The 13,165-nt window shown below is 36.7% G+C and overlaps 3 protein-coding genes across 3 annotated transcripts; 2 read left to right on the top strand and 1 right to left on the bottom strand.

Annotated features, from left to right (window-relative positions):
- Positions 1-922: 922 nt before the first annotated feature.
- LOC106920504 (uncharacterized) lies at positions 923-4,306 on the top strand. Its single transcript, XM_014991537.2, has 5 exons — positions 923-1,003; positions 1,120-1,479; positions 1,575-1,685; positions 1,773-1,807; positions 1,896-4,306. The coding sequence occupies exons 1-5, from the start codon at positions 967-969 to the stop codon at positions 2,016-2,018; spliced, it is 666 nt and encodes a 221-aa protein (XP_014847023.2). The 5' UTR covers positions 923-966; the 3' UTR covers positions 2,019-4,306.
- Positions 4,307-5,013: 707 nt separating this feature from the next.
- LOC106920503 (uncharacterized) lies at positions 5,014-7,834 on the top strand. Its single transcript, XM_014991536.2, has 5 exons — positions 5,014-5,118; positions 5,235-5,594; positions 5,690-5,794; positions 5,882-5,916; positions 5,997-7,834. The coding sequence occupies exons 1-5, from the start codon at positions 5,082-5,084 to the stop codon at positions 6,132-6,134; spliced, it is 675 nt and encodes a 224-aa protein (XP_014847022.2). The 5' UTR covers positions 5,014-5,081; the 3' UTR covers positions 6,135-7,834.
- Positions 7,835-9,294: 1,460 nt separating this feature from the next.
- On the bottom strand, positions 9,295-10,606 carry LOC106920510 (uncharacterized). Its single transcript, XM_014991546.2, has 5 exons — positions 10,458-10,606; positions 9,960-10,304; positions 9,762-9,863; positions 9,634-9,668; positions 9,295-9,561 (listed from the first exon to the last, which is right to left on the bottom strand). Exons 1-5 carry the CDS (start codon positions 10,498-10,500, stop codon positions 9,436-9,438), a joined length of 651 nt encoding a protein of 216 aa, XP_014847032.2. The 5' UTR covers positions 10,501-10,606; the 3' UTR covers positions 9,295-9,435.
- Between the last annotated feature and the right edge of the window lie 2,559 nt (positions 10,607-13,165).

The following is a 13,165-nucleotide window of genomic DNA, read 5'->3' as shown; positions in this document are numbered from 1 at the left end:
GAGAGGGAGAAACATGCAGCCGATGTCACCAGGCCAGGAATCGAACCTGCGGCCGCCACAAGGACTAAGGCCTCAATATGTGGGTAATGCTTTGCCCCTGAGCCATCACAGCATTCCTAAAATACTATTTTTTAATTGGTTTTAATTTTAAGCAATTTAAAAAGTAATGTTTCTGGAGTTACAGTGGAACTTCACAACTAGAAACTATTATGAATGATTAAATTAAGACACTTCAGTAAGAACAGGAACAAGTGAGAAGCTTCTTCAAACCTGACTTGACAGTGGCAGATTAACTTCAAACCTCTAAATGTCAGACAACTTAGTTACATCTAACAGTCTGAACCGTTCACATCAAAGTGGTTAAACTGAAGGCTTCATATTTTCAGACTTGAAAGATCATTGAGAACGTCAAAACTTATGCAGGTGAAAGTTTAAATTGTTTCCACTATGGCATGAATGCGACCATAACAATGTTTTTTAAAGAACCTTGATTTGACAGGTAAACCTTAAACACTTTCAGTAATAATGTCACATTTGATCACCAAATCAATAAAATATTATTTAGCTGTTAAAAAAATAGTATTTAATAACTTAAATTATTGTCATTATGCCTTCTCAAGTAAAACATTGATCAACATGGACAAAACATTTTAAGCTACAGTTTTATTAATAGACACCAAAAAACATTAGACCGGTAAATGTAAATTTGTAATTTTGGTAAAGGGTATTATTTTTCTTTTTTACAGTATAAGTTATTTAAATGTTTGCAAATCTTCAAATTAAAATAAAAAATTATGCCCTCTGATAACATGAAATATTAGTTTTAATTTTCTAAACTCGTTCTCAGAGTTAATGTGAACAGCCAAATAACCAAACTAACACTCCACCTCCTTCATAGAGACCGCTATAAACTGGAGCACAGTTCAGCCACTAACATTTAACTGGTGGAGTCTTACTGCGCTCACAATGACGAACTTCATCTTGGCTTCACTCTGCACCTTCAGTAAGTACATCAGGCTCTACTTGTTTACATCAGTTTGTTTCTAAGTATCATCGTTTCTGTCATCTTTTATAAACTTAGTTTGAAACATTAAAGAAAACCCTGCCGATCTGTTTCAGGTTGGATTTCTGTGTCAGTTTGTCAGTTTCACACAGTTTCTGTTCGGCCTGCTGAAGACGTCACACTGATGTGCAGCAACTTTAGTAAACTTTTCTCTCACTTATCTTGGTTTAAGATGAACAGCAGTCCCAACGCCAGCCGCATCTCATCCATGCTCAGTGCTGAGTCTAATGTTTCTCTATTTGATGGTTTCCACTTCAGTAAATATAATATGACATCAAACATCACAAACCTCTTTCTGACAATCAGAGAAGTGAATATCTCAGATTCTGGACTGTATTTCTGTGGACCCTATGGAGCAGCAGTAGGAGCAGCAGCAGTCCCTGGAGTGTTCACTGCAACACATTTACAGGTGGAAGGTAAGATGGATGTTATAAATGCTGCATTTATTATCAGTTTTGTTCTGTTTTTAGTTGAATGTTGCTAATATGTTATCCGTTCGTGTTTTCCTCAGACGTTTCAGACAGATTACTCAATCTGCCTTGTATGATCCTTGGCTGTGTTGCCGTCTTCCTGACAGTCGTCATTGTTGCTTTGGCTGTCAAAATCAGGACAATACAAACAGGTTACTATGGTTTCATTTTAGCAGTAATTTATAATAACTGAAGTTTTAAACAAACACCTGACCAGAGGAACTGTTTCTGTCATTCAGGTCAAACAGAGAGAAAGAATCCACAGCCCTCTGAGGTAATCACATTGTGATGGACTTAGTTTGTTTGCTGTAAATCTTTTAGAAAGCTAAGCAACTTTCTAAAGGAAAATAACTCTGTTACAGAATCTGGATCCTGTTGGTCTCGACTATGCAGCGCTGCATATCCGTCCCAAAGCCAAGAGCAAACGAAGAGCAGCTGACAAGAAAGAGCTGAAAGACAATGTTCTTTACGCTGCTACAAGATAAAGACAGTAGCATAATGTCAGCAGCTCAAAGTGAGAGACATGCTTCCGTTTCTATATGTGCTTGAATATTTTGTCCTTACATGAAACCCATTTTCAAAGCAAACTGAGCTAACAAACAAACTGGTGTCTGAAATCAGAAGGACCAGTGAGAACATAACAGTTCAGACTCATACTGGTTCTGCTGCAGTGGCTCAAAAACAGAAATCATTTTTACCAAGAACGTCTACCATACTGTGGTCTCACTGCATCTTACACACTTCAGATTAAATCAGCCTAATACTGCTTTCAGAAGCTGTAAAAGTCAAGAATGTGGTTTAAAAATCGACTTTAACCTACATACCTATTATTAACTCTGACATTGAGAGATACAGACACTCAGTTGGCAAAAGGTTCTCAGTATCAACCACAGTGGCAGCTTTCAGCTATTCTTATGTTCAGCATAACGTTTCATGAAAAAAGTCTTTATCACATGTTACTGTTGTGAACAGCAAGATGTGTAGATGCTACTGCACAGCTACCAAGACTGTAATGTAGCTTAGTTTGTTAAATCTATTTTTCCTGTTTAGAATAAGAGCCATTTTCATCCTTTACTGTGATGTTCATGATGAAAGTGAGAGCAGCTGCTCCAGCCATGTGATCTGTCCTCTGTTCTCAACCAACTTCACACAAAACCTCTGCAGTACCACTAGAGAGCTGCGCCTCACCACTGGCTGTACACTTGTTATTAAAATGTGTTGCTTCAAAAACCAATCAGAAGGAGAAAAACTTGTTTCTGTGTGTTTTGTCTCTACATGTTCTTTTTTTTTATTTTGAAAATTTTGTTGGCTCCAGTGGCCTTTATTTGAAAGTGGTCAGACAGGAAAGTGGGTATTGAGAGAGGGGGGAAGACATGTGGCAAAGGTCACCAGACCGGGAATCAAACCAGCGACGGCCATGTCAAGGACTAAGGCCTCCATATGTGGGTTGTGTTTAACCTCACCACACCCTGTCTCTGCATGTTCAACTTAAAATGTAAAACAAATGTCAACATTACAATTAGATTCAGCTTTTTAACCAAAATTGTGTGGACAATCAAGGATATCAACTATTATTTCATGCTGTCATGATGTACAGACATTAGATACAAATATATAAACCACAGAGGAAACAAAATAAAACATAAATGAAAATAATATGTACATGTTTATGACTGTATAACCAATTTTTATTTGTTTTTTATTTAATTTCCCCCTTTGGGATCAATAAAATGCTTTTGAATTTGAATTATGTTTTTTTTAAAGGGAGAAAAAGAAAGAAATGAAAATGGAAGTAAAAAGTAAGAGAGAAAAAAGGAAGAAGAAAATAAATAAAGAAAAAGGGAAAGAAACGAAAGAAGGAAGAAACAAAGAAAGAAAAAAGGAAGGAAAGAGGTTGTGGTAATACAAATATGCTTATGTTGTTTCACGATGGAGTAGCTGATTACTCAGACTGTATTTGTTCCTCATTCAGACAGTCTGGAGAAGAAACTATCTCTGTGATGGCTGGTTTTAGAAAAAAAAAATGCTCTGTCACACAATTTGAAGATAAAAGTCTAAACTGTTTTTTATCCAGGATGTGTGGGATCTGTACAAAAGTTAGCCGCCCTTTTCCTGATCCTAGATCTGTACATGTCAGGAAGTGGTTGGTTGATGGTGAGGATGAACGCGGTGAGACCCAGAGTGAAGTGGAGAAAAGAGTTTATTTTAGTCCTCAAAGTTCTCAAAACCAGGAAACAGGTTAGAGACGAGACATGAACACAGACTCAGGAAGGGAACCAATGACTTGACAAAGACAAGGATCCAGCAGGGAGCAGAGGACACAGATGAGGTTAAATACACAAGGGAATATTCAGAACAAGAGACGGGCTGGATAAGACAACAGGGACTAAATTATCCAATGAACACACACAGAAACCCACATCCTCATAGTACAAGTACTGGATGGAGGGAGAGTCAGATCTGATGATGATCATATTATTCATTGCAGTTTGAACTTGTCCTGTTCTGTGTCTGAGCAAAGCCACATAAAGATGTGTGAACACAGGACAGACTGAATAATGGCAGCATAACGATCAATACTTCCTGTGGGAGGTGGTTTGTCCTGAGCTGCTGCAGGACGTTCAGCCACAGGCCTGTTTGTTCTACCAAACAGGCTGTGAGGACCATCTCAGGCCAATGGACATCTGGTCTGTATGTGGACTCATCACTGTCCACTGAGGTCCAGTCATCTGTGTATAAGGAGAAGAGGACAGAGAATGAAGCGTAATCCCAGGCTGACAGCATCACCTGCCAACCTGTCTGCTCTGTAAATCAACTACAGAAGGTTCAGCAGGGAGTCTGTCAGGTCCTACTAAAGGTCCACTGATGATCCTGGACGTAGCGATTGGACTTTAGAAACAAAGAACATTTACATGTGTTAAACTCTACATATCTAGTTACATCTGACAGTCTGAACTTTTCACATCAAAGTGGTTAAACTGACGGTTTCGTACTTTCAGACTTGAAAGATTGTTGAGATCATCAAAACTGATGCAGGGGAACGTTTAATCTGTCTCCACCGATGTGCCGGTGTTTCCATCAATTATTTTAGTAATCATCATTTGTCAGGTAAGATTTACACACATTATACAAAAACTCATCTGATTCCCTTAATCAACTAAAATAAAAATAGCATTTAATATCTGACATCACTATTGTCCTCTCAAGTAAAACAATGATCAACATGGATAGAATATATCAAGCTAAAAAAAAGGATTTTTTTATTGTCAAAGTGTATATAAATGGCAAAGAATGATTGGCATGATTTTTATTTTTTTACTCTATATGAAGTTCTTTAAAAAACTACTTAACTTCTAATTTGAAATATTATTAATATCCTCTGAATACACCTAATATTTATTAGTTTTAATTTTCTAAACTCGTTCTCAGAGTTAATGTGAACAGCCAAATAACCAAACTAACACTCCACCTCCTTCATAGAGACCGCTATAAACTGGAGCACAGTTCAGCCACTAACATTTAACTGGTGGAGTCTTACTGCGCTCACAATGACGAACTTCATCTTGGCTTCACTCTGCACCTTCAGTAAGTACATCAGGCTCTACTTGTTTACATCAGTTTGTTTCTAAGTATCATCGTTTCTGTCATCTTTTATAAACTTAGTTTGAAACATTAAAGAAAACCCTGCCGATCTGTTTCAGGTTGGATTTCTGTGTCAGTTTGTCAGTTTCACACAGTTTCTGTTCGGCCTGCTGAAGACGTCACACTGATGTGCAGCAACTTTAGTAAACTTTTCTCTCACTTATCTTGGTTTAAGATGAACAGCAGTCCCAACGCCAGCCGCATCTCATCCATGCTCAGTGCTAAGTCTAATGTTTCTCTATTTGATGGTTTCCACTTCAGTAAATATAATATGACATCAAACATCACAAACCTCTTTCTGACAATCAGAGAAGTGAATATCTCAGATTCTGGACTGTATTTCTGTGGACCCTATGGAGCAGCAGTAGGAGCAGCAGCAGTCCCTGGAGTGTTCACTGCAACACATTTACAGGTGGAAGGTAAGATGGATGTTATAAATGCTGCATTTATTATCAGTTTTGTTCTGTTTTTAGTTGAATGTTGCTAATATGTTATCCGTTCGTGTTTTCCTCAGACGTTTCAGACAGATTACTCAATCTGCCTTGTATGATCCTTGGCTGTGTTGCCGTCTTCCTGACAGTCGTCATTGTTGCTTTGGCTGTCAGTACAATACAATCAGGTTACTATGGTTTCATTTCAGCATTATTTTATAATAACTAAAGTTTTAAACCAGTAGCTGACCAGAGGAACTGTTTCTGTCATTCAGGTCAAACAGAGAGAAAGAATCCACAGCCCTCTGAGGTAATCACATTGTGATGGATGTAAGTCTCTGTATGTTGCAATTATTTTAAAAGTTATTTGAACAGGCAAATCTTTTACAGAATCTGGACCCTGACTGTCTCAGCTATGCAGCGCTGAAATCACATCCCAAATCAAAAAACTACACAAGGTTGTCAGATGAGAACGAGCTGGAGACGAATGTTCTGTACGCTGCAACACGAGAAACTCATCAAGAATAATGGCAACAGCTCAGACAGAAAATATTGCTTCAGTTTCTTTATGTGCTTGAATATTTTTATTCTTACATGAAACCCATTTTCAAAGTGCAAACAACAAAACTGATGTTTGAAATCAGAAGGGCCAGTGAGAACATAACAGTCCAGACTTATACTGGGTCTGCTGCAGTGGCTCAAAGACAGAAATCATGTTTTCTAAGTTAAAACATCAGATTAACTCAACCTGAAATTGTTTTTAGAAGCTGTAAAACTCAAGAATGTGGTTCAAAGGTCGACTTTAACCTACATACCTCTAACGTTGAGAGATACAGATATATTCAGTTGGCAAAAGGTCCAACTTCCAACTACAGTTATTTTCCGCTGCAGCAGAAGAAAGAGCAAATACATATTTCATCTGTTCTGCTTCTCAACTCTGTCACAGAATTACAAAACTATGTATTTTATTTGTGTAATAACTAAAGGAACAAATTCCTCCACCTATAATGCTAAAATGTACAAGGTTAAGTTTTCTATGGACTCTCACAAAAAAGTCTTTATTATCACACTTGACTATATGATAGATACATAATACAGGTTTTATGGCTACCAAGATTGTAACATACTTATTTTGTTGACTAAATATAGATTTTTTGCTCTGAGTCTAGTAGTACATCTTAAAAATTTTAATGCATTTCATATTACTTGTCAGTTATGTCAGAAAGGGAAATTCATGAATCATATAGAACAATTCCAATAAAATGAATTCTAATTTTGATATTCCTGATATTGCAACTTTGGCAATATTCAAAATTAAAAACAAATGCTCTTTATTGACATGAATAAAATAAAATAAAATTCTGTACCCAGTTCTTATTTTTTTGAATCCATTGAAATTGTTTGTTAGTGGAACATTCCACCCTTGAAAAATAATAAATGATTAAATTCATAAATAAAAGCACAAAGTTTCTTATTTTTTATGAAGACAATATGTATCAAGTATGTAACATAATTCCATTTGCTTGCAAGCTTGGATCATAACGCTAAGAAAAAGATCTATAATTGAAAACAACGACTACTTCTGCTGTATTTAGTCATTTTGTCCCCGACTTTTTCTAATAGAAACATATTTGGAATGTAAAGGTCTCATTTTTTCCCAGACCTAAAGACAAAATGACAACCAACATTTCTAAATATTTTTCATAACTTAGTCAGAGTCTACTTTACAAATGTGGTTATATGAAGAAAATAACTCATTACTGCCAGAGAGAGATCACTTAGAACTGTTTGTGGTTCATCTGGTCTCATAATCTTTCTTATTTTATAAAGAATCAATTAGAAAAAAAACACATTGGAACCAAAATGAATGGATAATAAATGTCATGGTTTGAATAAACAGGTGCATCTTTGTTGCAGTTTCCACTAAACTTTTACTGCCTATTTATATGAGTTTCATTACTTTTCAATAAACTTTTGAGTTTATGAGATTCTTCTGAGTTGTGTAAACTACTATTGTCCTTAACTGAAAAACCCTTGATGAGCTGATGATAAAGTTTAGTTAGATAAGCACAGAGACTGAAGTCAGCGATTATGGAAATGATCTTTGGGCCGCAAGAACTTCACAACTTCCTAATCTGGAAAAATACCAGCAATTGGAAATATTAGAAATTAGTAGAAATAATAAAATCAAATTTCAAACAAACTTTTCATTAAGTTTGTTTGATATTTGGTATACTATAAGCAACACTATGAAGCCTTTATGAACAGTTATTAGCTGCAGCTGAACCTGAACAGCACATCCCTGCAGCTAACTACCTTAGCTACCTTTCTGTAGCCTCGTTAGTTAGTTACAGAGAAGTAGTTAGATAACTTTCTGTGCAATCAAAAACTGAAAGATTCATCAGATGTCAAAAAAGAAAGACATTACTCAGAACTTACTTTCAAAACACAAAGTGATTTAGAAGTAAATGAAGGTGTATTTGCATATTCTACATTAAATCAGAGGATCCTTGAACTAGAAATCTGGTGAAGCTGTGGTTTTGTTGCATGGAGATGAAGTGCACTCTTCCTGTGGTTAAAAGCATTACTTTGCAACGTTCTCACAGCTGAAAGTGTCAGTGTGGGTCTGACACAACTCAGAACACCGGGCCTGAGGTGAATCAGCTCCTTCTGCTAAGCAACCCCACAACATTTCCATCACATTTTAGTTTTCTATTGTGATTTACATTTTGTCACAAAATGGCCTGTTGAAAATGTTTTGTACCCTTCTCAGTTGTTGAAAACAATTAAATTCTGCTGCTCAGGAGAAAGACGAGGCTCAGTGAACAGTTCGCTGCGTGTTTTTTGATCAGTTAATAATTTTTTAATGACATGATGAGTCTTTGAGGTTGAAGGCCTCCATGCCATTACCCTAATCTTTAGGATGTTACTTACAGTGACATGAAACATCGATAAAACTGAAAGATAACTTTGACCATAAATCAACCAGGGGTGTTAATTATTTCGAACCTTAAGTGATCAAAATAGTGAAATGTGTTGAGCAAAAAAAAAGAAAAAGAAAAAAAAAGAGACTGGGTCATAAAATGAGTGAAAGGATCAAGTGAAAGGATTTATGTCGTGATGAGAGGAGACTGACCAGCATGCTGTTATAAAACATGAGATAGTTTGACCTCTTTGGGTTAAAGCTGGAATCAGAATCACCTCCCAAACCTGCTGTTAGTTTTTAGAAGACATTTTGGTACAAGATCAAATCTGTATCCTCAAGAGATTCATCATTTTATGCAGAACAATTATCCACTGAATGCATCAGAGCAGACAGCAGTGTGATTGGCCAGTCAGGACCTTAAAGATAAAATTCTAATGACATGGTCTCCTTTCTGATCTTATCTAAACCCTACTGACACTTTTTAAACAGGAGTTTTATAGCGAAACAGACACAAAATGTTGATTAACAGATCAAAAAAGTGAAACTCCATAAAAAAGACAGCCAAAAGGAAAAAGGAAATTTTGAAAATGTAACTTGTCTAATAATTTATCATACTGTGTTTATCTGCTGCAGTGTGGCTGTCGCTACCTTTATGCTCACTGACACTACAGACTGCAGTCAGTCACACATTGTTCATCTGATGTCCTTGTAAGTTTTATTTATCGGTGAACACTTAAAAAAAGACTGATAGTGAGAGTTGTAATATGTACAAATTGAGACTCTTTATTAAAACAATGGTTGGACAGATTTACAACTTCATATTCCCTCTTTAAAAAAAACACAAAGTCCCACAAACAAACAGATGAACGTAATAAAACAGTAAATTCGCTCCACTTGGTGAGTCTATCTGGTGGCAGCGTACACTACGGTCGTCTCCAGATCTTTTTCTGCCTCTGCTGTTCTGGTTCTTTTAGTTTTGGGGGTTTTAAAAGTCAGAGCTGCGTAGTTCAGGTTATCAGATTCTGGATTCTGTCAACACAAACACACTGACTTTAACAAATCATTCATAATACTGAGGTATTACAGCTAAAATGAAATTACCTTGATCTGTTGTGGATTCTGACTGTCGACTCGAGCTGAATAACAGAAAACCATTGAAGGTGGTTAAGAGTTTAAGGATTCTGTATTTGTACATTTCTGCATTTTCATTAATAAAGAATATTCAATACCTTTTTGAATTCTCCTAATCTTTTCAACCAGACAGATGATGATTATTAAAAGGAAGATAGATGCAGCACACAGGATCCAGAATGGTTCAACAAACACATCCACTGGAGAGGACGTGTCAATATGTCATAAGACAGATTCAAAATTCAAATGTGTCTCAATTTTAAAACGAAATGTCTAAAAAGATTCGTGAATCTTACCTTCAACTTGTAAATATGTTGAACTGAATATGTTCCACTCTAAATCTTTACCATTTCCACAGATATAAAGCCCAGAGTCTGATGCATCCACCTGCTTGATGCTCAGGAAGATATTTGTTCTGTTGGATGTCATGTTAAATTTACCATTTTCATATCCTTCTCGCAGCGAAGCGTTAACTTCAGAACTGAACATCGATGCGATGCAGCTGGCGTTGGATCCGTCAACAAGTTTGTACCAGAATATGTGAACGGGGAGAGCAGAAAAGTTCGAGCACCACAGTGTGACTTCTTCTCTGGGCTGAACCACCACAGTGTGAAAGTCAAAAACTGACGATGAGACCCAACCTGAGACAACAGAACATCCACCAAGTTAATAAAAAAAGACTAAACAAGCTGACCTGAGCGAAGTTAAAGCAGGTTCCAGTTCTACTGGATCAACTGACCAACATCAACCCAGAAATTTGTTTCTGAAAAAAAATGAAATGTGGGTTTACTCACAGAGAGTGCAGAATACTGCCAGTATCAGGCTGAATTTCCCCATTGAGTGAACAGTAAGAATCCACCAGTGTGATGTTTGTAAGTGAACTGTGCTCCAGTTGCTGTGTTCACTGTAAGTGGTGAGCTGTTCCGGTTCCTCACACTGAAGCTCTCAATGATTTGATTAGAACGGGTTCAGCTGATACTGCTTCTTGTTTGAGAATTATTCATGTCATGCAGACAATTTTTTAGAAAAGTCCATCACAGTATAACATTAATAAATCAAATGCTTATGTTTAAGATGAAAGTTTGTTAAAATACTTTTCAAATATTTGTCATAAATTAACTCAACTCAAGTCTTCTCAAGCTTCCACAGAGTTCAAATACGATACATAAATAATATCAAATCTTGTATGATGGCATATGTATCTTACTAGAACATGGTACACATTTCTATATGACTTATACAGTCACCCATTTTAATCCCTATTATAAATCTCCTTAACCTCCTTACATCCCCCATCCGGTACATTACATAGACATCAGGGAATCAGTCCTTTTTAGTGAATTTAATCTGCCAACTCTTAGCATATAATTGTGTGTGTGGCTTTTTATTTGATCTATTGTAAGGGCCTCTGTAATAATGTATGCTAAATTGTGGGATCTGTGAGATGAAGACCTGTTTATGAGGTTTATGAGTTAAGTCTAGGATGAAGGTGTGAACTGAGTTTAGGTTTGGGTTTAGGATGTAAAAATGAATGGAAACCAATGCAAAGTCTTGGTGAAAGTAGAGAAACATAATGTGTGTCTGTGTGTGTGTGTGTGTGTGTGTGTGTGGGTGTGTGTAGGTGTGTGTGTGTGGGTGCATGTGGGTGGCCTTGTGTTTCAGAACACACTGCAATGTAAGGAGGATTTTTACAACAAATACTACACTGTGAGGACAGACTGCTCCTTATGGGGTCCAAAGGTTGGGCCCAGTAAGAAGTGTTGTTGTTTTTGGCTTAGAGGTCAGATTTAGGACTAACGTGTGAATTGGGTTTATGTCAGGTTTAGGGTCGGACATGAACTTGTAATGGTTAGGGTTAGAGAAAACGTTGGGTTAGTTATGAAGTAGCCTGGTGAAAACCTCCTCATTGTTCTTCACTATTTGCTTCATACAGAAGTTCTGGGCTCTGGGTTTGCTTCCTGTTGAGGTTTTAAATTTTACCCATCGCTAATGTTTGCTTGTGATGTATGTAGTTCACCAGTTTGATGCTTTAAAGCTTACTGTAAATTACCTGCATTGCAAACAATAATTGTCCACTGCCAAGAGAGAAGTGCATGTCCTGCATGTCCTGCATGTCCTGTATGTCCTGCATGTTTTTGAAGTGTTTCTGCTTCAACACACCAGGCTCAGATAATGAGTTCACTATCTGGACTCTGGAGAACCCGACTGCATGCTGAGGAGGTGATTCAGCCATTTGACTGAGGCGTGTTGAACCAGGGACATGTCTAAAAGTTGCAGGTCCCTCAAGGCCTGGATTTGAGGACCACTGGTTTTAGATCTTGTGCTGAGATATGAAGAAATAACAGCACTTCTCCATAACCTTAGGCTGTTTGACTATTTTTTAATAATTTCTGAGTTGATTTTGATTGAGTACTGAGAAAATTTTACTATAGTAGATCTTTATCAGACAATACTGTAACAACTTTCAAATAATCTGTTATATGTTTGTGTGGCATTAGTCAAAGTAGACCTTTTAATAATGTTAATTATTATAGGAGGTTGGTTCCCTGGTTTCATTTAGAGTTATGTACTTTAATGAGGAACAGGAGATCAGAGAGAACATGGAGCTACACATCTAGAGAGAACTTAACCTGGATAGACAGTTCACTGAGGTATAAAAAGATAGAAAATACTTTTTTCATCATTAATAGTTTGTAATCATTAATTGTGTTTTTCATACGATTAATGATGTAGTAATTTACCTTTAGTTGAGGAGAAATGTGTTAGATATGATAAATTCAAGTCCAAACTTACACTGAGTCATAACTGTTGAGTCATTAATTCCCCCAGATCTCAGCAGTAATGACTTTATGGGATTCTTCATGAAGAAAATAGAATCTATTAGAATTAAAATTATTGGCATCCTCATGAACATGATAACTTCATCCTCTCTTCGACTTGAATGTTGGATCCTGTTTCAATCAAATTATTTAAAGAAACATTCCCTTTGATCACTGCCCCAATTTTAAGTTACTGACACCATGATAATACATGGGCATGTCCCACAAGCTTTTAAGCTAGTTTTAATTAAACCTTTACTTTGGAAACTTTCTCTTTTACAAGATGGTTTAATAAATGACAGGTCTGTGTCAAATCTTCCTTTCTTCTTTAGAAGAGAATAGCTGCTAATCAAGTGTGTGATTATCTAAACAGTAATGACCTGTTAGAGTTTCAGTCTAACAGGTTTCAGAACTCATCACAGCTCTGAAACAGAACTTGACCTAAATAACAGAACAACAACTTCTGCCTCAAAACCATGACACCAATGATCATAATGATCATGGTGCCGTTTATGGTTGGACTCAGGTGCAAACAGAAACCAGAGGCAGTGCAAGTGAGCTGTAAGTGTTTTTATCAAGAGTCGAGTCCCAAACAGAAACATCTGCAAGTCCCAGGCCAAGTTCTTAACTTTAATTTGTGAGTCTTAAACAGGTAATTTGACAAAAAGTCACTTTTGTCACAG

This window comes from Poecilia mexicana, unplaced genomic scaffold (assembly GCF_051168715.1).
Source record: "Poecilia mexicana isolate PSO_F unplaced genomic scaffold, ASM5116871v1 scaffold_18, whole genome shotgun sequence".
Lineage (NCBI taxonomy): Eukaryota > Metazoa > Chordata > Actinopteri > Cyprinodontiformes > Poeciliidae > Poecilia > Poecilia mexicana.
Note: the sequence above shows the minus strand (reverse complement) of the source record. Positions and strands in the feature narration are given on the sequence as shown.

What these genes read in the sequence shown, in the direction of transcription:
- LOC106920504 (XM_014991537.2), top strand. Translation starts at nt 967, where the DNA reads ATGACGAACTTCATCTTGGCTTCACTCTGCACCTTCA. An exon ending in GGCTTCACTCTGCACCTTCA is followed by an intron (nt 1,004 to 1,119) that starts GTAAGTACATCA and finishes GATCTGTTTCAG; the next exon opens with GTTGGATTTCTGTGTCAGTT. An exon ending in AGAATCCACAGCCCTCTGAG is followed by an intron (nt 1,808 to 1,895) that starts GTAATCACATTG and finishes ACTCTGTTACAG; the next exon opens with AATCTGGATCCTGTTGGTCT.
- LOC106920503 (XM_014991536.2), top strand. Translation starts at nt 5,082, where the DNA reads ATGACGAACTTCATCTTGGCTTCACTCTGCACCTTCA. An exon ending in AACACATTTACAGGTGGAAG is followed by an intron (nt 5,595 to 5,689) that starts GTAAGATGGATG and finishes TGTTTTCCTCAG; the next exon opens with ACGTTTCAGACAGATTACTC. An exon ending in TGTCAGTACAATACAATCAG is followed by an intron (nt 5,795 to 5,881) that starts GTTACTATGGTT and finishes TCTGTCATTCAG; the next exon opens with GTCAAACAGAGAGAAAGAAT.
- LOC106920510 (XM_014991546.2), bottom strand. Translation starts at nt 10,500, where the DNA reads ATGGGGAAATTCAGCCTGATACTGGCAGTATTCTGCACTCTCT. An exon ending in GGCAGTATTCTGCACTCTCT is followed by an intron (nt 10,305 to 10,457) that starts GTGAGTAAACCC and finishes CTGTTGTCTCAG; the next exon opens with GTTGGGTCTCATCGTCAGTT. An exon ending in GATTAGGAGAATTCAAAAAG is followed by an intron (nt 9,669 to 9,761) that starts GTATTGAATATT and finishes TCTGTTATTCAG; the next exon opens with CTCGAGTCGACAGTCAGAAT.